The sequence below is a fragment of the Macaca nemestrina genome, chromosome 1, assembly GCF_043159975.1.
Source record: "Macaca nemestrina isolate mMacNem1 chromosome 1, mMacNem.hap1, whole genome shotgun sequence".
Taxonomy (NCBI): Eukaryota; Metazoa; Chordata; class Mammalia; order Primates; family Cercopithecidae; genus Macaca; species Macaca nemestrina.
This window is the reverse complement of record NC_092125.1, coordinates 118163946-118186566: the sequence shown is the minus strand read 5'-3', so window position 1 is coordinate 118186566 and position 22621 is coordinate 118163946. Positions and strand designations below refer to the sequence as shown.

Sequence of the window (22621 nt, the reverse complement as noted above, 5' to 3'; positions counted from 1 at the left end):
TAAAGCTAAGCCCAGCCATGGGTTTCTATCCTCAAATACCTCTGAGTTGGGTGATCCTCTCCTCCTAAGGTCCCAAGATATACTTGGAACTCCTGGCCTGTTAGAAAGTGACATTCTTTACTGACCACAGGTCAGGAACCCTGTACAGGGGCTGTGCAGACAAGGGTGTGAGGCCAGTTTTTTTCCCAAGGGGCTTTTATTGGCTCTGTGAGTCAAGTTTGACTCCTTAAAGGGAAGCATACCCTTCCAGTCAAAGACTTGGTGAAACAACCAGTTTCTTTAATTGCATCCTGTTGCAAAAGAAAATGGATTCTTATTGCACTGATGCAAAGAACTATATTGCCATAAGTTAAGAATACTCACAGATAGTTTCCAAATTCTAGAGGAACCAGGCAGAGAGAAACAAACATGCTCTAAATTTTGTTCACAAGAGTATACCTTACTCAATTATTAAAGGCTGTAAATAGTCCAGAATGTTTCCTTTATTCTGAAAAACAAAACAAGTATCAGCAATATGCCAAGAAAAAGTCAAAAAGATTGCTTCAGTTTTCTGAATTCATTCAATTAGCTCTTGTTTTCCTTGATATTCATGAACATTTTAGCTCTTTGTGAATTCTGTACATTTCCCTTTATTCCTGTGTCATATCTTCAAAGTTATCAGACCTGTATTTGAGAGCACTTGTCAAAGTTCTATAGCTTATTATAAACAATCTTTTGAAAAGAATTAAAACAAGACAACAATTGTGAAAAACGAAATGCCCAGGGTAGTTACAATTAGAAACACAATTGACAAAGAAGTTTGGTATCTCCTTGGTTTACAATAACTTAACCTTAATTGTGATTGCTAGACATTAGAATTTTAGAAATCCCATAGAATTTGGGAACATATATTAGTATTATTCACCAAAATATAACCTAAAGAATATTGAACACCATTTTGGCAATCCTATGTAACTAAACGTGTCACATAATCCTATTTACCTCTTTTCTGGATACTCCAGAGGCCCTTCTGAAGCATCAGAAAAGTCTGGCGTCAGGAAAGGCAATTTTGAAACTGAGGTTTGGTTTTGGGAAGCCTGTTAAATATGTTAGAGGTTTAAAACACTTAATGTTATGAAATAGAATTCCAGATTACATAAATCATTTATTTTGCCAAAATCATGATTCAGAAACTTTTATAACCTGTTACAAATTTTGCTAAAGAGCAGATTAGTGCCTTATGAATACCTTCTTGTGCTTTTATTTTAATGCTCAATTTACAGAAAAACCTTATAGTACCCTTTTAAATTTAGTCAATATATGCACACACAAGAGTTTTTGCAAGATTAATTTTTACAATCCTTCCACCACTTGTATGAACTTTTATCTACTTTGAAACAATTCTTTAACCTTAGGCAAGAATTTAGATTTTTAATGCCTTCTTATAACCTTTTTATTTTTTATTTTTTGAGATGGGATTTTGCTCTGTCACCCAGGCTGGAGTGTGGTGGCAGGATCTCAGCTCACTGCAACCTCTGTCTCCCAGGTTCAAGCGATTCTGCTGCCTAAGCCTCCCTAGTAGCTGGGATTATAGTCACCCACCACCATGCCCGGCTAATTTTTGTATTTTTCATAGAGATGGGGTTTTGCCATGTTGGCCAGGCTGGTCTCAGTCTCCTGACCACAAGTGATCCACCTCCCTTAGCCTCCCGAAGTGTTGGGATTACAGGCATGAGCCACTGCATGTAGCCTCTTCTAATCTTTAATTAAAAACACATTTTACTGTTCTTACACACCTCACATGTAAATCTATTTCTAGTAGTCTCTATTATATGTCATGGTGGTAACTTTTAGCAATTTTTAACTTCAATGTAAAATCTGGTAAGTTGTTTTGAGTATGTGCTAGGAGCAGCTAAGGTTTGACTCCTTCCTGCCTAATAAATGGTGTGGCTAGTTCCATATGTCCCCATGCCTTACCAAGTTGAACAGTTCTCAAAACCAAAAAGCAGTTTATAACCTTAAAACACTTAACAAACCTTGCATCTGACCTGCGTAATTTAGTCCACCTATTTATATTTTGATGACATCTGCTTTTTACCAATAATCTTTAAGTCTTTCTTTATTTTACAAAGATTAAAGTTATATGAACTGAAAGGTACTACAGCTTTTATCTTCCCTTTTAAAAATATTTGATGCAAGCACTTATCTTCCTTTAGGCCAATTAATTAGAGCTCTTTTTAGAGACAACACACATACGTAACTACATAGGCAGGCAGAAGAAAACCCCAGGTGTCATAAGATTTTTTCAAATGGGGAGAGGGATCTATCTACTTTTAATTCCTAGGGTTCCATGAGGATAACAGAAGTCTCTCCCCACTCAGATGTACATTAAAAGTGGCAAGGCAAAATCAAGAAAAATAATTCAGTCAACTGAAAGAAACCTTTTTTTTCCAGAAAAACAAGGTCCAATAAAAGGAAAACATAAAGGCCTTATAAATAGAACTATAACTTGGATATCCACTTTAATTAAGCTGAGTGCTCCTTAAGAAAATCCTTTTAACTCCATTATTAGCCAACTTTGGTTGGGCCAAGCTGCCAATACTTTTGGCTTTCAAACTTTACTAAAGGCTTAGAGAAAGGAAAATCCAAGGCAATTCATGAAGGGGAAGAGAGTCAGTAAGCAGCAAAAGGTTATGCAGATATGAAACCATAAAGGACTCATTTGCTAAGCTAGGATTGAACCTGGGGCCACCATTGTAAAATGGCAGAGGCTAGAATAAAACATTGCCACGTGGTTACAGGTCTTGCTCTCAAGGACAACAAGGTGGAGGCCTGCAGCAAAGTTTGCTGTGGACTATACAGAAAGTCATGCAAAGCACACTAGATTGGTTGCAGCTTAAGATGAACCTCACAAATCCTTTCTCACAACTAAAACTACAGAAAATATAAATAGTGATCCCCATCATTCCCGGCCCAGCAAAATGTCTTCCAAAAAGAAAAAAAACCTCGTGTAAGAGTCACCTGCTGACAAGGTAGAGAAAAGGATGAGACAGCTTAGATGCAGGGCTATGTTAACTGCTGACAGGGTGGAGAAGAGAAAAGGATGCCTGGGGGAAGAACCTATTATTCTTATGCCAGTTTTTCGTCCACTAGGGAGAGAAGCATAATTGCTGTGGGATGGAACTGGACTCCCTGGCTGGGATAGTGGGAGACTCCACGGGCGCTTGGCAGGGAATGCCAGCCAGCCTCACGGGGCCCTTGGGTCATGCGTCCCAGCCCTGGCAGGGAGGGGAGGGCAGCGGGGAACTGCTGCTCGCCTATCTGTACCAAAAAAAAGAAAGAAAAGGCCATGGAAAGGCTGGGTTGGATTGAGGCCGACATTCCGAATCTCAGGAGCAATAGGAGTGGGGGCACAGTTTCCTTTATCCTCAGAAGAAATCCGAAGGAAAAAAGGCTTAGAAGCGAAAGAGAAAAAGGTTTTTTGTTTTTTTTTTGGTTTGCATCTCACTAACCCTTTCTTAAGCCTTATGTTTTGCAAACAGTATGTTGTAGGAAAAAACCGGGTTCTTGTCACAGGATCAGGAAAGATTAGGCTTGCAGACACTTTGAAGGGTGAGTAGGGCAGGGTTTATTGGGTGAAAAGGACAAAAAGGCCCACAGGGACTCTCAGCAAAGACAGTCCTGCTATCAGGCTTTCTGTATCACAGATTGAATTCCTGGTTACCACATAAGAGCAGAAGGGGTCAAGCTCATCCCCCCTGCAAACGGCATGAACTTCCTAAGGCCCTGCCCTGTCCTTCCAGTAAGCAGGCTGGTCGGAGGTTCTCCAGGGTGCTCTTTTTACTTGGCCGTCTCATTATATATGAACAACAATTAATATCTGGATTCTCAGGATCAGAATGTCTTGATTGGTGTGCAGCTCTTTACTTGCTAGCTGTATGACCAAGAGCAATTTAAACTCTTGATGCCTCAGTTTTTCCATCTATGAAACGGAGAAAATAATTGTACATATTTCATAGGGTGATTGTGAGGAATAAATGCAATAATTCATTTACTCATTTAACAAACATTTGTTGAGTTTTTCAGCTGGGCATGGTGGCTCACACCTGTAATGTCAGCACTTTGGGGGGCTGAGGTGAGCAGATCACTTGAGACCAGGAGTTTGAGATTGGCCTAGACAGTATGGCAAAACCCTGTCTCTACTAAAAATACAAAAATTAGCTGGGCGTGGTGGCGGTGTGTCTGCAATCCCAGCTACTCGGGAGGCTGAGACATGAGAATTGCTTGAGCCTGGGAGGTGGAGGTTGCAGTGAGCTGAGATCAAACCACTGCACTCCAGCCTGGGCAACAGAGTGGACCCTGTCTGAAAAACAAAAACAAACATTTGTTGAGTTTTATTTATGCTAAAACTCTGGGGATACAGTGGGGAGCAAATGGATGCATATACTGCCTTCATGGAATGACAGTGATCAAATAGTCACACTTAAATTCAGTCACTCATTGAAATGTAACATTACAATGGTGACAAAGGCATTAAAGAATTAGTTCATAGTATGATGAGGCCTATGATAAAAGGATGTGAAGTAGTTAGATTAGAATAGGCTTTCTTGAAGAAGGAAGGATTGAACTGAATTCTGGAGAAAAAATACAGCATATCAGAGGAAACATGCTAAGATTTTTTTTCATGGGAGGGAGTATGGTGAGTACATGATGAAGTGAAAGATGCTGCTGGAGAGTTAGGAGCCTTACAATTCATGGCCTTGTAAATCATATCAAAGAAATTTTGTATTTAACCCAAGAGGAATGGGAGCCTTACAATTTATGGCCTTGTAAATCATATCAAAGGAATTTTGTATTTATCCTAAGAGGAATGGGACACTCCAGATAATTTTAGCAGGGAGTGACTTGATCAGATTTGCATTTCAAAAAGCACATTTGGCCTGAAGGAGAAAAGTATATTAAGGTAGAACAGTTAAGAGTAGACAGACAATCACAGTAGCCAGAGGAGAGATGATGGTGGCTTCCTCTGGGAGGTGGTAGTAGTAGTAAGAAAAAGTGATGTAGGATGACATTACCACTTGTTAAAAATACTCTCCTTTCTCCATTGAATTGCTTTTGCACATTTATTAAAAAAATCAACTGGCCGTGTTTGCATGGGTCTATTTCTGGGCTCTCTTATATTGTCTTGGTGTATTTGTCTATTCATTTGCCAATATTGCAGTGTCTTGATTACTGTAGATTTAATACTAAGTCTTAGAATTGGGTAATGTGATTCCTCCAACGTTATTATTCATTTTCAAAATTGTTTTAGCTATTCTAGTTCCTTTACGTTTCCATATAAATTTTAGAATTAGCTTTTCTTTTTTTCTTTTTTATTTTTTTTGAGATGGATTCTCGCTCTGTTGCCCAGACTGGAGTGTAGTGGCGTGATCTCAGCTCACTGCAAGCTCCGCCTCCTGGGTTCATGCCATTCTCCTGCCTCAGCCTCCCGAGCATCTGGGACTACAGGCACCCACTACTACGCCCGGCTAATTTTTTGTATTTGTAGTAGAGATGGGGTTTCACTGTGTTAGCCAGGATGGTCTCTATTTCCTGACCTTGTGATCTGCCTGCCTCGGCCTCCCAAAGTGCTGGGATTACAGGCGTGAGCCACCACACCCAGCCTAGAATTAGCTTTTCTATACCTTAAAAAACACTCGCTGAAATTGTTGTTGGAATTGTGTGAAATATATAGATTAATTTGGGTTGAACTGACGTCATTAGTATGTTGAGTACATGAACATAGTATCTGTTTCTATTTATATAGATTTTCTTTATAATAATTTATTTCATTAGCATTTTGCAGTTTTCAGCATACAGTACTGTAAATGTTATATTAGGTTTATACCTAAGTATTTCTCTTTTTGCAGGTATTTTAAATAACTACCAAATAGGCACTTGATTTCTTTTTCTTGCCTTATTGCTTGGGCTCAGACTTCCAGTATGCTGAATAACAGTGGTGAGCTTGTAAATCTTTGATATCCTGATCTTAAGAGAAAAACATTCAGTGTTTTACCATTAAGTTATGATGTTACTTGCAGGTTTTTTGTAGAAAGTTCCCTTGTATTTCTAGTTCACTAAAAGTTTTTATTATGAATTGATGTTGAATTGTGTCAAATGCTTTTTCTGTGTCAGTTTATATGATCATGTGGTTTTTCTTCTTCAGACCATTAATGTGGTGTAGACATTCATTTACCAATATTGAATGAGCCTTGCATTTCCAGGATAAACCCCATTTGGTGTTGAGTATTGTACTTTTTTCTATATTACTGAATTTTATTTGTTAATATTTTGCTGAGGATTCTTATATTTGAGTTCATAAGAGATAATGGTCTATAGATATCTTTTGTTTTGCTCTCTATGTCTGGTTTTGGAGACAAAGTAATGCTGGCTTTATAAAATGAACTGAGAAGCTGTTTCACAGAGGCAGGTCTTTGCAAACTCCCAAAGTTCAAAGAAGCTTAGAGGCTGAAGAAAGAAGCTTACAAATCCAGTGTATTGGAAAAGTTTAATAGGGACTTACAAATAGAAGCCATGTGTGTCTCAAGTGGGGGCAAGACAAGATGATGAACCCCTGCATCATTATCCCCCAGACCCAAAGATTATATACCTTAGAGGAGGGGCACATGTGCATCAGAGGCAATACTAGGAATATGCCCTAAGGGCAGAATTTACTGGAAGTACCTTCTTGTACACAAGGAACAATAGATAAACTGGAAATCTTAGAGGCCTTTCTGGAACAGGGGTTAAGCAGAAGCCAACGTGGTAGATTAGCTTCCAAAATAGAGTTGTTTTAGGCTCCATAGAAGCTTTTGTTTCTTTCTGTTTTCTGGAAGAGACTGTGTAGAATTGTTACAATTTCTTCTTTAAGTGTTTAGTAGAATTCTCTAGTGAAACCACTTAGGCCTGGAGATTTCTTTTTGGCAAGGTCTTCAATATGGATTTATTTTTCTTTATTGTTATAGAACTATGCAGGTTACCTGTTTAATCTTGAATGATTTTGGTAGTTTTTGGTTTTAAAGGAATTAGTTCATTTCACCCAAGTTGTCAAATTTCTGTACATAGAATTTTTTGTAGCTTTTCCTGTTATCCTTTTTAATATTTGTACGGTCTGCAGGATTACCTTCTTTTTGTTACTGATATTGGGCGTTGTGTCATTTCTCTTTTGTCTTTTTTTTTTTTTTTTTTTTGGAGATAGAGTCTTGTTCTGTTGCCCAGGTTGGAGTGCAGTGGCATGATCTAGGCTCACTGCAGCCTACACCTCCTGGGTTCAAGTGATTCTCCTGCTTCAGCCTCCTGAGTAGCTGGGATTACAGGCATGCACCACCACACCGTACTAATTTTTTGTATTTTTAGTAGAGGTGGGATTTCACCATATTGGCCAGGCTGATCTTGAACTCCTGACCTCAAGTGATGCACCCGCCTTGACCTCCCAAAGAGCTGGGATTACAAGTGTGAGCCACCGTGCCCGGCCCCTTTTTTGTTAGTCTTGATAGAGGTTTCTTAATTTTATAGATCTTTTTAAATAATTAGTTTATATTTCATTGATTCTTTCTATTGTTTTTCTGTTTTCAATCTCATTGTTTTCTGCTCATGTCTTTATTATTTCCTTCCTTCTGCTGCTTTGAGTTTATTTTGCTCTCTTTCTAGATTCCTAAGGTGGAAGTTTAGATTGTTTTGAGATCTTTCTTTTCTGTAAGCATTTGCATGCTATAAATTTCCTCTAGTCACCTTTTCAGCTGTATTTCACAAATTTTTATATGTTGTATTCTCATTTAGGTTAAAATATTTTTAAATTTCTCTTGAGGATTTTCCTTTGATCCCATGTAGAAGTTTGTTGTTTAATTTCCATGTATTTGGAGAATTTCCTGTTATTTTTTGTTATTCTTTCCTAGTTTAACTTTGTTATGGTCAGAGAATGTAGTTTAAAAAAAATTTATTACGGTTTGTTTTATATATCAGGATATGATATATCTTAGTGAATGTTCCATGTGCACTGAAAATAATATATATTCTGCTATTGTTAGGTAGAGTGTTCTATAATTGTCAAATAGGTTCAGTTGACTGATGGTGTTGTACAAATATATGTTTTTAATTGAATTTTTGGGTCTAATTCTATTATTTATTGAGAGAAGAGTGTTAAAACTAGTACAATTTTGGAATTGTTTGTTTATCTCTTTAATTCTATCAGTGATTGCTTCATGTGTTTTGAACTTCTGCTATAAATTTCACATTTGTATATAACTGCCATATCTTCTTGATGAATTGACCATTTGATTATAATTAAATGCCCTCTATTTCTGATAATACTTTTTTGTTTTAAAGTCTATTTTAACATATTATTATAGCCACTCCATGTTTCTTATGCTTGTTGTTTGCATGGTGTATCTTTAACCTACATTTGACTTTATATTTGTACATATGTGCTTATATGTAGCCTGCATGTAATTGAGTCTTCCTTCTTTATGCCCTTCGACAATCACTGCTAATTGGAGAATTTAGGCCATAGATACCTTTAAAAATTGCTGTTTAAGTGTTGATGTGGCTAGATTAGATTTACCATTTAAAAGTTGTTTTCTGTTTGCTCCTTTCATTTTGTTCCTCTATTAAACTCTCTGCCTTCTTTTGGGTTATTTGAATATTTTTTGGTATTCCATTTTAATGTATCTACTGGTATTTTATCTATACTTCTCTACATTTATTTTTGTAGCTATTCTAGGGATTACAATGTGTATCCATTACCTTGTCTATATTGAGTTAATATTGTACCACTTCATGTTGAATGTTGAAACTTTTTGACTATTTATGTCCTTTTCCCACTTTGTCCTTTGTGCCAGAGTTGTCATATATATTACACCTACATGCATTTACATCTTCATAAGACAGCTATAATTTTTGCTTTAGTAGTCATATGTTTTTTTAAATAACTTGAGGAAAAATGATCTTTTATATTTACTCCAATATTTACCAGTTGTGATATTCTTTATTTTTTCCTGAAGATCCACATTTACCTCTAATATTGTTCTCCTTCAGCCCGAAGAACTTCCTTTAGTATTTCTTGTAGTGCAGTTTTGCTGCTGACAAATTTTCTTAGTTTTTCTTTTTGAATATATTATTTATTTACTCTTCATTCTGAAAGGATTTTATTTTATTTTTTAGGTATAGGATTGTGGGTTGACAGTTTTGTTTCTTTCAGCACCTTAAAGATGATGTCTTATTGTCTTGGGTCCTCCATGTTTTCTAATGAGAGACCACATACTTTCAAGATTTTCTCCTTAACTTTGATTTTTCAGCAGTATGTAAGTGAAGTTGAATTATTATATTTGAGTTTCACTGCACTTCATAAATCTGTAAATTTTTAACTTTCTTCAAATATGGGAAGTTTTGGCCATTTAAATATTTTTCTGCCCTATTTTTGCTGTCTTCTCCTTTTAAGATTACAATTATACATTGATTTGATCTTTTTATATTGTTCCATGGGTTCCTGAGGTGCTATTCATTTTATTTCAATATTTTTCCTCTCTGTTCTTCAGAGTATCATTTCTGTTGCTCTGATAGTCAGATTCACTGTCTCTTTCCTTGTAATCTCCATTATGCTCCTATGAGCATCCAATGAATTTTTTTTACCAGTTCTAAAATTTCCATTTTTCTTATTTTCTATTTCTTTCCTTAGATGTACTATCTTTTTATTCATTTTAAGAGTATTTCCTATACCTGATTGAGCATACTTGAATTAGCTGCATTAAAGTTCTCATCTGATAAAGTTCTCACATCTTGATTATACTGGGGTTAGTATATATTTGTTGCCTTTTCCCTTGAGAATGTTGACATTTTACCAGTTCTTTGTATGTTGAATAATTTTGGATTATATTCAGGACATTGTGAAGGTTATATTATGTAGATTCTATTATATTCTTCTGAATAATGTAAATGTTTTTGTTTTATCTATCTTTATTTTTGCTAGATTCAAAAATAAACTTTATCTCACCTTCTATGAATGGTGCTTCAAATCTTAATTCTCTAAGCCTTTGGTGTACTTCTTTTGACTCTGTATATGAATGTATGCTTCATGGGTTGTTTTTAAATTTGTGTAGTATTCATACATGGAATCAGGAGATTACTTTCGGTGGTTCTTTGTTCTGTATGATTTCTCCTTTATATTCTGGCAGCTGGTCATGGTTCCCAGGGCTCCTTTCCCTGGTTCTACCAGGTTCCTCTAGCAAGAGAGATGGTGGGATTTCTATTGTAGTTTAAGCTGCCTATACCACACTGCTTAGCAGTGACATTTCACCATTGGGACAAAGCTACCAAAAACTGACAAACTCACTCCGCTTCAGCCACTGTGTTAATTTTTCTTTTTTCACTTGTTAAAATCCTTAGGTTATCTCTCTGTCTCTCTCTCTCTCCCCCTCCCTCCTTCTTTCCCTCTCTTTCTCCCTTGCCATCTACACACACACATACACATACACACACACACACACACACACACACACACACACACACACACACACACACATTTATATGTATTTATTTATTTTGTCCAGAGTTTATAGAAGTTTTCAGTGGGAGAGTTGGTCTTTGGGCATGAGATTATAGTGACATACTAAAAGCTAAAAGACTGCTTCTATTTTTTGATCTGTCAAATTGAGACACAAAAATCTGACTTCCATAGGGTAGTGTAAAGAATGAAAATATATTTTAAGCATCTAGTGAGGGCTGGTCATATAGAAGTCATTCGAAAGCGTGAAACCATGGTTATTGTTATCAGTCTGTCTCCACAGCCCTTGACATAATTTAAACACTTTTCATCTTGCATTTGTTTTGGCACAGTAGTCTCATTACTGGCTTTCTTGTTTTTAGGTTCACCCTATTTAAGCTTTCTTGTGCACTGTTGCTAGTGTTATCTTTTAAAATTACAAATATGATGATGTTATATTGTTACAGTAAAATTTATGATGATTCCACATTGTCTATAGATAAAATTCCAACTCCTTAACTACAATTAGTAGTTTTTATAATTAATAATATAGGACCTTTTATTGTGAGGCCTTTTATAAAATTGTTGTGATGTTGTGCTTGGGAAGACAAAGTAAAAAGTGAGTTCATAAATATATGCTGTGTTGGATAGTAGAAGGAATGATGAGAAATTAATCATCTGTAACTAAAGAATTAATTATTGTGTTCCAGGGCTGTGTCTATTGAATTGTCTGTCATCATGTTTAGTCTTTGAATTTACTTAATATTGACTAATTTTCTCTTTTTAAAGAATTTTAGCCAGGGGGAAGCTCATAGATCTTTCCATAGCTCCATTTGGCCAGTTTGATTACTTTGAATATGTGTATGTTCGTACTCCTGATTTGTTAATGTTTATAAATAGGGAGAAAAGGAAAAGCTTTTATATGAAAATAAACAATTTGAGAAGATTGCTGAAGAATTAAAAGGAACAGAACAAGAACTAATTGGTCTTCTCCAAGCCAGAGAGGTTTGTTTAAGGAAACATTTTTATTTTAAATATTTTGTTAGTAGAATATAGATTTATGAATTATGGTATAAGTATTTGTTTTGTTAAAGATTTCTTCACAAAATTCCTTTCAAAGCATTTGTTATTACATTAACATGTTTACGATTGATTTAAAACACATCTAGACAACCTCCACATTATAATGTGAGAAAGACCAACATTTAAAAGATCAATATGATGCATTATGGTTTATAATAGTTATATTTCTTGATGTCTTGAGTATTTTTTCTTTTGAGACAGAGTCTCACTATGTTGCCCAGGCTAGAGTGAAGTAGCTAATTCAAATGCACAGTAATTGCACACTAGCTTTGAACCCTGTGCTTCCTGGAACATCCCCTCAAGTAGCTAGGATTATAGGGGCACACCACCATGCCTAGCCAAGTATTTCTTAATTGGTACATTTGAAATTTAGCCTTCATTAAGTTAGGTTCTTAGTTTATAGTACTTTTTATAGTGCTCATGTTATAGTTTTAGAATTTGTATTTTAAAGTATGTTTCTAGTCCATGACAGAATTACACCTTGTCTTTTTGTAATAATAACATTTTAGTTTTTTAAGATACTACCTGATTTCATCAATTAATATATTTCTCCTTGATAATGTAAAATTTTAATTGAAATTAATTAGTTGGCAGAGTGATAGGAATATTTTATAACATGTAACTATTTTTCTGGTTGAATTTTACAATATCAAGATAGAATTTACTTACATTGAATATGTCATTGTTCATTGTTTTAAAATTATAGTGATTATAGTAATTATTCACTTTAAATTTACTCATTTAAAATATTTGACATAACCTGCCCAATTTTTGCCAAATATATGATTTAATTACTCAGTGAATATACCTTTCAAATGAGAAAATTGGAAAAACACTTGCCATAGTTATATATGTTTATTTTGCAGAAAGAAGTACATGATTTGGAAATACAGTTAACTGCCATTACCACAAGTGAACAGTATTATTCAAAAGAGGTTAAAGATCTGAAAACTGAGCTTGAAAATGAGAAGTATGTTTTCCATTTATGTAAGCATAGCTTATGTACTCAATTCCTAAGCTTTCTGGTGATAAATAATAACTTAATTATATTTAATATTTATTTGAATGTATTTGAAATTATATTTTTATTCTTAAGGATCTAAATAATGTGCTAATTTCATTGCTAAGGAAAGTACATATCACTGACATGAAAAAGAGTACACTGCAAAGTTTAGAAATACTTTACATCAATGTGCTCCTTTTCTCAGAGGTATTTAGTTCCTCATAAAAATAATCATTTTCAGTTCTAACTAGTTGTTTTGGTTGTTCTGCTAAATTATTTTATAGGTTTTTGTTGATAAAGTGTCAAAATAAAAATTTATTTCTTACATTATCCAAATAAAATATTGAATTGGATGATTTTACCTACGCAGTAAGTTTAATTTGGAGAGAAAGCGGGGGAAATTATTATTGTATTATTACTCAGAGAAAAGTAAATTCAAGTAGCCAGTCTAGTGGTGGTGAGCATGATTTTCCCCTTTTGGTGGCTTCTCAGTGCTAGATTAAATAAGAGAAGTAAACAGTTTATGCAGCATCCTCTCCCTTCCTTTTTATCTAATTCTCTATTTCTAGTACCTTTTCAATAGTACTTTTTTAAGGGCCCTAGGTAAAACTCATCTATGAACTAATGTCCCTTTTAATGAATGGACTGGTTAGTTATTTGTATTTTAATGTACATTTGTTATCCTTAGTATATTTGCTTTTCAACTTTTCATGGCTTAGTGAAATGCTTTATCTCCTCTTTGATGAATTTCCAGTATCATTAAATAGAAATAGATAATAGATGCTCCTAAAATCACTCTGTAGAGCCACATACTCCTCTGCCTTCATTTATTTTTTTATTTTTTATTTATTTATTTATTTTTTATTTTTTATTTTTTTAATTTATTTATTATTATTATACTTTAAGTTGTAGGGTACATGTGCATAACGTGCAGGTTTGTTACATATGTATACTTGTGCCATGTTGGTGTGCTGCACCCATCAACTTGTCATTTACATCAGGTATAACTCCCAATGCAATCCCTCCCCCCTCCCCCCTCCCCATGACAGGCCCCTGTGTGTGATGTTTCCCTTCCTGAGTCCAAGTGATCTCATTGTTCAGTTCCCACCTATGAGTGAGAACATGCGGTGTTTGGTTTTCTGTTCTTGTGATAGATTGCTAAGAATGATGGTTTCCAGCTGCATCCATGTCCCTACAAAGGACACAAACTCATCCTTTTTGATGGCTGCATAGTATTCCATGGTGTATATGTGCCACATTTTCTTAATCCAATCTGTCACTGATGGACATTTGGGTTGATTCCAAGTCTTTGCTATTGTGAATAGTGCTGCAATAAACATACGAGTGCATGTGTCTTTATAGCAGCATAATTTATAATCCTTTGGGTATATACCCAGTAATGGGATGGCTGGGTCATATGGTACATCTAGTTCTAGATCCTTGAGGAATCGCCATACTTTTTTCCATAATGGTTGAAGTAGTTTACAATCCCACCAACAGTGTAAAAGTGTTCCTATTTCTCCACATCCTCTCCAGCACCTGTTGTTTCCTGACTTTTTAATGATCGCCATTCTAACTGGTGTGAGATGGTATCTCATTGTGGTTTTGATTTGCATTTCTCTGATGGCCAGTGATGATGAGCATTTTTTCATGTGTCTGTTGGCTGTATGAATGTCTTCTTTTGAGAAATGTCTGTTCATATCCTTTGCCCACTTTTTGATGGGGTTGTTTGTTTTTTTCTTGTAAATTTGTTTGAGTTCTTTGTAGGTTCTGGATATTAGCCCTTTGTCAGATGAGTAGATTGCAAAAATTTTCTCCCATTCTGTAGGTTGCCTGTTCACTCTGATGGTAGTTTCTTTTGCTGTGCAGAAGCTCTTTAGTTTAATGAGATCCCATTTGTCAATTTTGGCTTTTGCTGCCGTTGCTTTTGGTGTTTTAGACATGAAGTCTTTGCCCATGCCTATGTCCTGAATGGTACTACCTAGGTTTTCCTCTAGGATTTTTATGGTATTAGGTCTAACATTTAAGTCTCTAATCCATCTTGAATTAATTTTCGTATAAGGAGTAAGGAAAGGATCCAGTTTCAGCTTTCTACTTATGGCTAGCCAATTTTCCCAGCACCATTTATTAAATAGGGAATCCTTTCCCCATTTCTTGTTTCTCTCTGGTTTGTCAAAGATCAGATGGCTGTAGATGTGTGGTATTATTTCTGAGGACTCTGTTCTGTTCCATTGGTCTATATCTCTGTTTTGGTACCAGTACCATGCTGTTTTGGTTACTGTAGCCTTGTAGTATAGTTTGAAGTCAGGTAGCGTGATGCCTCCAGCTTTGTTCTTTTGACTTAGGATTGTCTTGGAGATGCGGGCTCTTTTTTGGTTCCATATGAACTTTAAAGCAGTTTTTTCCAATTCTGTGAAGAAACTCATTGGTAGCTTGATGGGGATGGCATTGAATCTATAAATTACCTTGGGCAGTATGGCCATTTTCACGATATTGATTCTTCCTATCCATGAGCATGGTATGTTCTTCCATTTGTTTGTGTCCTCTTTTATTTCACTGAGCAGTGGTTTGTAGTTCTCCTTGAAGAGGTCCTTTACATCCCTTGTAAGTTGGATTCCTAGGTATTTTATTCTCTTTGAAGCAATTGTGAATGGAAGTTCATTCCTGATTTGGCTCTCTGTTTGTCTGTTACTGGTGTATAAGAATGCTTGTGATTTTTGCACATTAATTTTGTATCCTGAGACTTTGCTGAAGTTGCTTATCAGCTTAAGGAGATTTTGGGCTGAGACAATGGGGTTTTCTAAATATACAATCATGTCATCTGCAAACAGGGACAGTTTGACGACTTCTTTTCCTAACTGAATACCCTTGATTTCTTTCTCTTGCCTAATTGCCCTAGCCAGAACTTCCAACACTATGTTGAATAGGAGTGGTGAGAGAGGGCATCGCTGTCTTGTGCCAGTTTTCAAAGGGAATTTTTCCAGTTTTTGCCCATTCAGTATGATATTGGCTGTGGGTTTGTCATAAATAGCTCTTATTATTTTGAGGTACGTTCCATCAATACCGAATTTATTGAGCGTTTTTAGCATGAAGGGCTGTTGAATTTTGTCAAAAGCCTTTTCTGCATCTATTGAGATAATCATGTGGTTCTTGTCTTTGGTTCTGTTTATATGCTGGATTATGTTTATTGATTTGCGAATGTTGAATCAGCCTTGCATCCCAGGGATGAAGCCCACTTGATCATGGTGGATAAGCTTTTTGATGTGTTGCTGAATCCGGTTTGCCAGTATTTTATTGAGGATTTTTGCATCGATGTTCATCAGGGATATTGGTCTAAAATTCTCTTTTTTAGCTGTGTCTCTGCCAGGCTTTGGTATCAGGATGATGTTGGCCTCATAAAATGAGTTAGGGAGGATTCCCTCTTTTTCTATTGATTGGAATAGTTTCAGAAGGAATGGTACCAACTCCTCCTTGTACCTCTGGTAGAATTCAGTTGTGAATCCATCTGGTCCTGTACTTTTTTTGGTTGGTAGGCTATTAATTATTGCCTCAATTTCAGAGCCTGCTATTGGTCTGTTCAGGGATTCAACTTCTTCCTGGTTTAGTCTTGGAAGAGTGTAAGTGTCCAGGAAATTATCCATTTCTTCTAGATTTTCCAGTTTATTTGCGTAGAGGTGTTTATAGTATTCTCTGATGGTAGTTTGTATTTCTGTGGGGTCGGTGGTGATATCCCCTTTATCATTTTTAATTGCGTCGATTTGATTCTTCTCTCTTTTCTTCTTTATTAGTCTTGCTAGTGGTCTGTCAATTTTGTTGATCTTTTCAAAAAACCAACTCCTGGATTCATTGATTTTTTGGAGAGTTTTTTGTGTCTCTATCTCCTTCAGTTCTGCTCTGATCTTAGTTATTTCTAGCCTTCTGCTAGCTTTCGAATGTGTTTGCTCTTGCTTCTCTAGTTCTTTTAATTGCGATGTTAGAGTGTCAATTTTAGATCTTTCCTGCTTTCTCTTGTGGGCATTTAGTGCTATAAATTTCCCTCTACACACTGCTTTAAATGTGTCCCAGAGATTCTGGTATGTTGTATCTTTGTTCTCATTGGTTTCAAAGAACATCTTTATTTCTGCCTTCATTTCGTTATGTACCCAGTAGTCATTTAGGAGCAGGTTGTTCAGTTTCCATGTAGTTGAGCGGTTTTGATTGAGTTTCTTAGTCCTGAGTTCTAGTTTGATTGCACTGTGGTCTGAGAGACAGTTTGTTATAATTTCTGTTCTTGTACATTTGCTGAGGAGTGCTTTACTTCCAATTACGTGGTCGATTTTGGAGTAAGCACGATGTGGTGCTGAGAAGAATGTATATTCTGTTGATTTGGGGTGGAGAGTTCTATAGATGTCTATTAGGTCTGCTTGCTGCAGAGATGAGTTCAATTCCTGGATATCCTTGTTAACTTTCTGTCTCGTTGATCTGTCTAATGTTGACAGTGGAGTGTTGAAGTCTCCCATTATTATTGTATGGGAGTCTAAGTCTCTTTGTAAGTCTCTAAGGACTTGCTTTATGAATCTGGGTGCTCCTGTATTGGGTGCATATATATTTAGGATAGTTAGCTCTTCCTGTTGAATTGATCCCTTTACCATTATGTAATGGCCTTCTTTGTCTCTTTTGATCTTTGATGGTTTAGAGTCTGTTTTATCAGAGACTAGTATTGCAACCTCCGCTTTTTTTTGTTCTCCATTTGCTTGGTAAATCTTCCTCCATCCCTTTATTTTGAGCCTATGTATGTCTCTGCGTGTGAGATGGGTCTCCTGAATACAGCAGACTGATGGGTCTTGACTCTTTATCCAGTTTGCCAGTCTGTGTCTTTTAATTGGAGCATTTAGTCCATTTACATTTAAGGTTAAGATTGTTATGTGTGAACTTGATCCTGCCATTATGATATTAACTGGTTATTTTGCTCGTTAGTTGATGCAGTTTCTTCCTAGCCTCGATGGTCTTTACATTTTGGCATGTTTTTGCAATGGCTGGTACCGGTTGTTCCTTTCCATGTTTAGTGCTTCCTTCAGGGTCTCTTGTAAGGCAGGCCTAGTGGTGACAAAATCTCTAAGCATTTGCTTATCTGTAAAGGATTTTATTTCTCCTTCACTGATGAAACTTAGTTTGGCTGGATATGAAATTCTGGGTTTAAAATTCTTTTCTTTAAGAATGTTGAATATTGGCCCCCACTCTCTTCTGGCTTGGAGAGTTTCTGCCGAGAGATCTGCTGTTAGTCTGATGGGCTTCCCTTTGTGGGTAACCCGACCTTTCTCTCTGGCTGCCCTTAAGATTTTTTCCTTCATTTCAACTTTGGTGAATCTGGCAATTATGTGTCTTGGAGTTGCTCTTCTCGAGGAGTATCTTTGTGGCGTTCTCTGTATTTCCTGGATTTGAATGTTGGCCTGCCCTACTAGGTTGGGGAAGTTCTCCTGGATGATATCCTGAAGAGTGTTTTCCAACTTGGTTCCATTTTCCCCCTCACTTTCAGGCACCCCAATCAGACGTAGATTTGGCCTTTTTACATAATCCCATACTTCTTGCAGGCTTTGTTCATTTCTTTTTCTTCTTTTTTCTTTTGGTTTCTCTTCTCGCTTCATTTCATTCATTTGATCCTCAATCGCAGATACTCTTTCTTCCAGTTGATCGAGTCGGTTACTGAAGCTTGTGCATTTGTCACGTATTTCTCGTGTCATGGTTTTTATCTCTTTCATTTTGTTTATGACCTTCTCTGCATTAATTACTCTAGCCATCAATTCTTCCACTTTTTTTTCAAGATTTTTAGTTTCTTTGCGCTGGGTACGTAATTCCTCCTTTAGCTCTGAGAAATTTGATGGAATGAAGCCTTCTTCTCTCATCTCGTCAAAGTCATTCTCCGTCCAGCTTTGATCCGTTGCTGGCGATGAGCTGCGCTCCTTTGCCGGGGGAGATGCGCTCTTAGTTTTTGAATTTCCAGCTTTTCTGCCCTGCTTTTCCCCCATCTTTGTGGTTTTATCTGCCTCTGGTCTTTGATGATGGTGATGTACTGATGGGGTTTTGGTGTAGGTGTCCTTCCTGTTTGATAGTTTTCCTTCTAACAGTCAGGACCCTCAGCTGTAGGTCTGTTGGAGATTGCTTGAGGTCCACTCCAGACCCTGTTTGCCTGGGTATCAGCAGCAGAGGCTGCAGAAGATAGAATATTTCTGAACAGCGAGTGTACCTGTCTGATTCTTGCTTTGGAAGTTTCCTCTCAGGGGTGTACTCCACCCTGTGAGGTGTGGGGTGTCAGACTGCCCCTAGTGGGGGATGTCTCCCAGTTAGGCTACTCAGGGGTCAGGGACCCACTTGAGCAGGGAGTCTGTCCCTTCTCAGATCTCAACCTCCGTGTTGGGAGATCCACTGCTCTCTTCAAAGCTGTCAGACAGAGTCGTTTGCGTCTGCAGAGGTTTCGGCTGTGTTTGTTATTGCCCTGTCCCCAGAGGTGGAGTCTACAGAGACAGGCAGGTTTCCTTGAGCTGCTGTGAGCTCCACCCAGTTCGAGCTTCCCAGCAGCTTTGTTTACCTACTTAAGCCTCAGCAATGGCGGGCGCCCCTCCCCCAGCCTCGCTGCTGCCTTGCCGGTAGATCACAGACTGCTGTGCTAGCAATGAGGGAGGCTCCGTGGGTGTGGGACCCTCCCGGCCAGGTGTGGGATATGATCTCCTGGTGTGCCTGTTTGCTTAAAGCGCAGTATTGGGGTGGGAGTTACCCGATTTTCCAGGTGTTGTGTGTCACAGTTCCCCTGGCTGGGAAAAGGGATTCCCTTCCCCCTTGCGCTTCCCAGGTGAGGCAATGCCTCGCCCTGCTTCAGCTCTCGCTGGTCGGGCTGCAGCAGCTGACCAGCACCGATCGTCCGGCACTCCCCAGTGAGATGAACCCAGTACCTCAGTTGAAAATGCAGAAATCACCGGTCTTCTGTGTCGCTTGCGCTGGGAGTTGGAGACTGGAGCTGTTCCTATTCGGCCATCTTGCTCCGCCCCCCGCCTTCATTTAAAATTGATATTGGATGTAACCAATACAGCAATAATCTCTCTTCCAAGGTACAACATTTGAAATCTTTTAAGAGCAAATTAGGTGTTGTGCACAAAAGTTAAACTTAGGTTTTTTTTTTTTTTTAATGAAAATGTCTTAATTAAACACAGCTCATGCCTCATGTACTACTTTAATCAAGTTATAGGAAATTTGAAATAACTTCTAAGAGACAGTCTAATGGAGAGGAAAAAATTATTGAAAAAAATAATGTACTTTTCAAAATTTGTGGAAAGTATGAAAGGATGAGCATACAGGGAACATGCAAGGAAATACATTGTGTGACATTTGAAAATTTAGTAAAGAAAAATTTCAAAAATATATAAATTAGAGGGAATAATGTAATGATCAACCTATCACCCGGCTTCAGGAATTATAAACCAATAGTCAATTTTGTTTCATGTTTTTCCCCCAGTCCATCATCCCTTTCCCCTATTATTATGTTGAATTAAATTCCATATTATGTCATTTCATTTGTAAATATTTTGGTATGACTTTTTTAAAAAAATAGGCTTAAGAATATTGAATTAACTTCACACTGCAACAAGCTTTCACTAGAAAACAAAGAACTCACACAGGAAACAAGTGATATGACCCTAGAACTCAAGAATCAGCAAGAAGATATTAATGTGAGTTGAAGAAGAAAGTGCTGGTGACTTAGTTTTCTTCCAATTAGTAGGTTAGAATAGATGACCTCTAAAGATCCTTTGAACTTTAAAGTCTGATTGCTTTAGAGCTAAAACTTTGTTTTAGAAGAAAAATATGCATATTGGTCTTATAGGGTGGTAATGGGTGACAGAGGCTACCCTCTGATTAATGTGGAGGCCACTCCTAGAACAAGTTAATCTAATTTTAGGCATCAAGATTTTAAAAAACCATCTAGTCATATAAGATGGTATTTATTAAGGTATTTATTAAGTCATATAAGATTGTGGAGGATACAATGATGAATAAAATGTCACCCTTTCTCTTTAAGAACTTATGACTTAATAAAAATAGTAATTTCTCACATAGCTTAAGCAAAATAGTATGTCATATGTGTTGTTAGTGGGACAAAGTGTTATCCGAGTTTGCAGGATCACTTCTGTTTTGGATAAAGAGAAGGCTTCTGAGAGACTATAGCATTGATTTTGGTCTTAAAAGATGAATTATGAGTTCAGTAGGTAACAATGAATGGAAAACATTACTTGAAGTGACAATATGAACAAAGGATACAGACTCAAAGTAACACTGGAAAACCAAATGAGACTTGTTTTGTTAACTATTGTATAGGGATTGTTGGGAGAATAATTAAAGTAAGGCTTAAAATGTAGTATGAAACTATACAAGTTGAAAAGCCCATTTTTTTTTTTTGCTTTATGTATAACTAAATAAATTTTATACTGACAGATAAAGGTCTTAAATAGTAGTTTAATTTTATTTTTGTTTAAACAAAATAATTGATATAAACAATGTTATTTCTTTAGAATAACAAAAAGCGAGAAGAAAGGATGTTGAAACAAATAGAAAATCTGGAAGAAACAGAAACCCAATTAAGGCAAGACTAACAAATTGGCCTTTTTTTGTCTGGCAAAATATTTTGATATTTCTTTTCTATTAACTTGTTATCATTAATTTAAATTGGACTGATGTTGAATATTGTATGAAGTAAAAATTAGACATAAATCACTGTTGTGGAATCCTGCTTAAAGTAAAATTATAATAATGTCTACTTTGTGCTTAGTGTTAAAAGTTAGTGAGATTAGACAGAAATTTTAAAGCATCATAAACCTTCTAATTCTTTAATATTTAATTAAGAAAATATATTAATCACATTTCATAAAATATAGAAATCTTAAAAATTACTTCTAATCATATGAATGATTATAATACTGGAGTTTTATACCCGCTCTATATTTTAAAGAATGTATTTGGTTTTTGCTTATAACCATACACATATAATTTTATATGTGGTTTTTCCATTTGATATTATTTTTAGCATTATTAATGTTTTTATGTTTTTTCACAGTCATCTATTTTATGTCCATCTACCAGTCATTCAAGTGGATGTAATGACATTATTTTTGTCATTTTTACTTTTGGATATTTATGTTTTTTAGTTTTTCACTTTTTTTTTTTTTTTTTTTTTGAGACTGAGTCTCGGTCTGTCACCCAGGCTGGAGTGCAGTGGCGCAATCTCGGCTCACTGCAAGCTCCGCCTCCCGGGTTTACGCCATTCTCCTGCCTCAGCCTCCCAAGTAGCTGGGACTACAGGCGCCCGCCACCTCACCTGGCTAGCTTTTTATATTTTTTAGTAGAGACGGGGTTTCACCGTGTTAGCCAGGATGGTCTCGATCTCCTGACCTCGTGATCCACCCGTCTCAGCCTCCCAAAGTGCTGGGATTACAGGTGTGAGCCACCACACCTGGCCTCTTGTTTGTACTTATATTCTGAAGCATTCAGTTTTGGCTTTTTACATTTGGTTAAAGAATGTGGTCTTTAAGACTTCCTTATTTCGAGTTATTTGAGATCTTCTTTAGACCTAATAATTTTATTATAATGTAACTCTTCCATTTTCTTTTAGAAATGAACTGGAATATGTGAGAGAAGAGCTAAAACAGAAAAGAGATGAAGTTAAATGTAAATTGGACAAGAGTGAAGAAAATGTATGTTGTATTTAATAATGGATTGTATCACAAAATTTCAAATCGTAAAAGCAACACCACATGTCTAAACTAAAATAAAGGGAAGTATACTGTTGTATAAATAATAGTGATCTAGAGACTGTCATCAGCCATCAACCTTAAATATTTAGGAAAAGTTGGATTATTTTACTACTAATCTGTTATCTATATCTAGAAGAAATAGTGGCATAATTCTGATTTTCTTTTAACATATGTTCGATATTTAATGTAGACTAACATTTTTTAGGCTAAACAAAAGGCTCATACTTCAGTAATATAAAATATATGGGTGACAAATTGTTTAAT

The 22621-nt window shown here is 36.4% G+C and overlaps 1 protein-coding gene across 6 annotated transcripts in view; it reads left to right on the top strand.

Annotated features, from left to right (window-relative positions):
• The window catches only part of LOC105479144 (synaptonemal complex protein 1), a 127901-nt gene that overhangs the window by 47254 nt on the left and 58026 nt on the right, over positions 1–22621 (top strand). For all 6 annotated transcript variants that reach the window (XM_071077369.1, XM_071076317.1, XM_011736961.2 and 3 more), the window contains 5 exons: positions 11396–11500; positions 12445–12548; positions 20164–20281; positions 21119–21189; positions 22216–22297. In XM_071077369.1, the coding sequence (XP_070933470.1) occupies positions 11396–11500; positions 12445–12548; positions 20164–20281; positions 21119–21189; positions 22216–22297 (480 nt within the window). The remainder of the gene's footprint in view (positions 1–11395; positions 11501–12444; positions 12549–20163; positions 20282–21118; positions 21190–22215; positions 22298–22621) is intronic.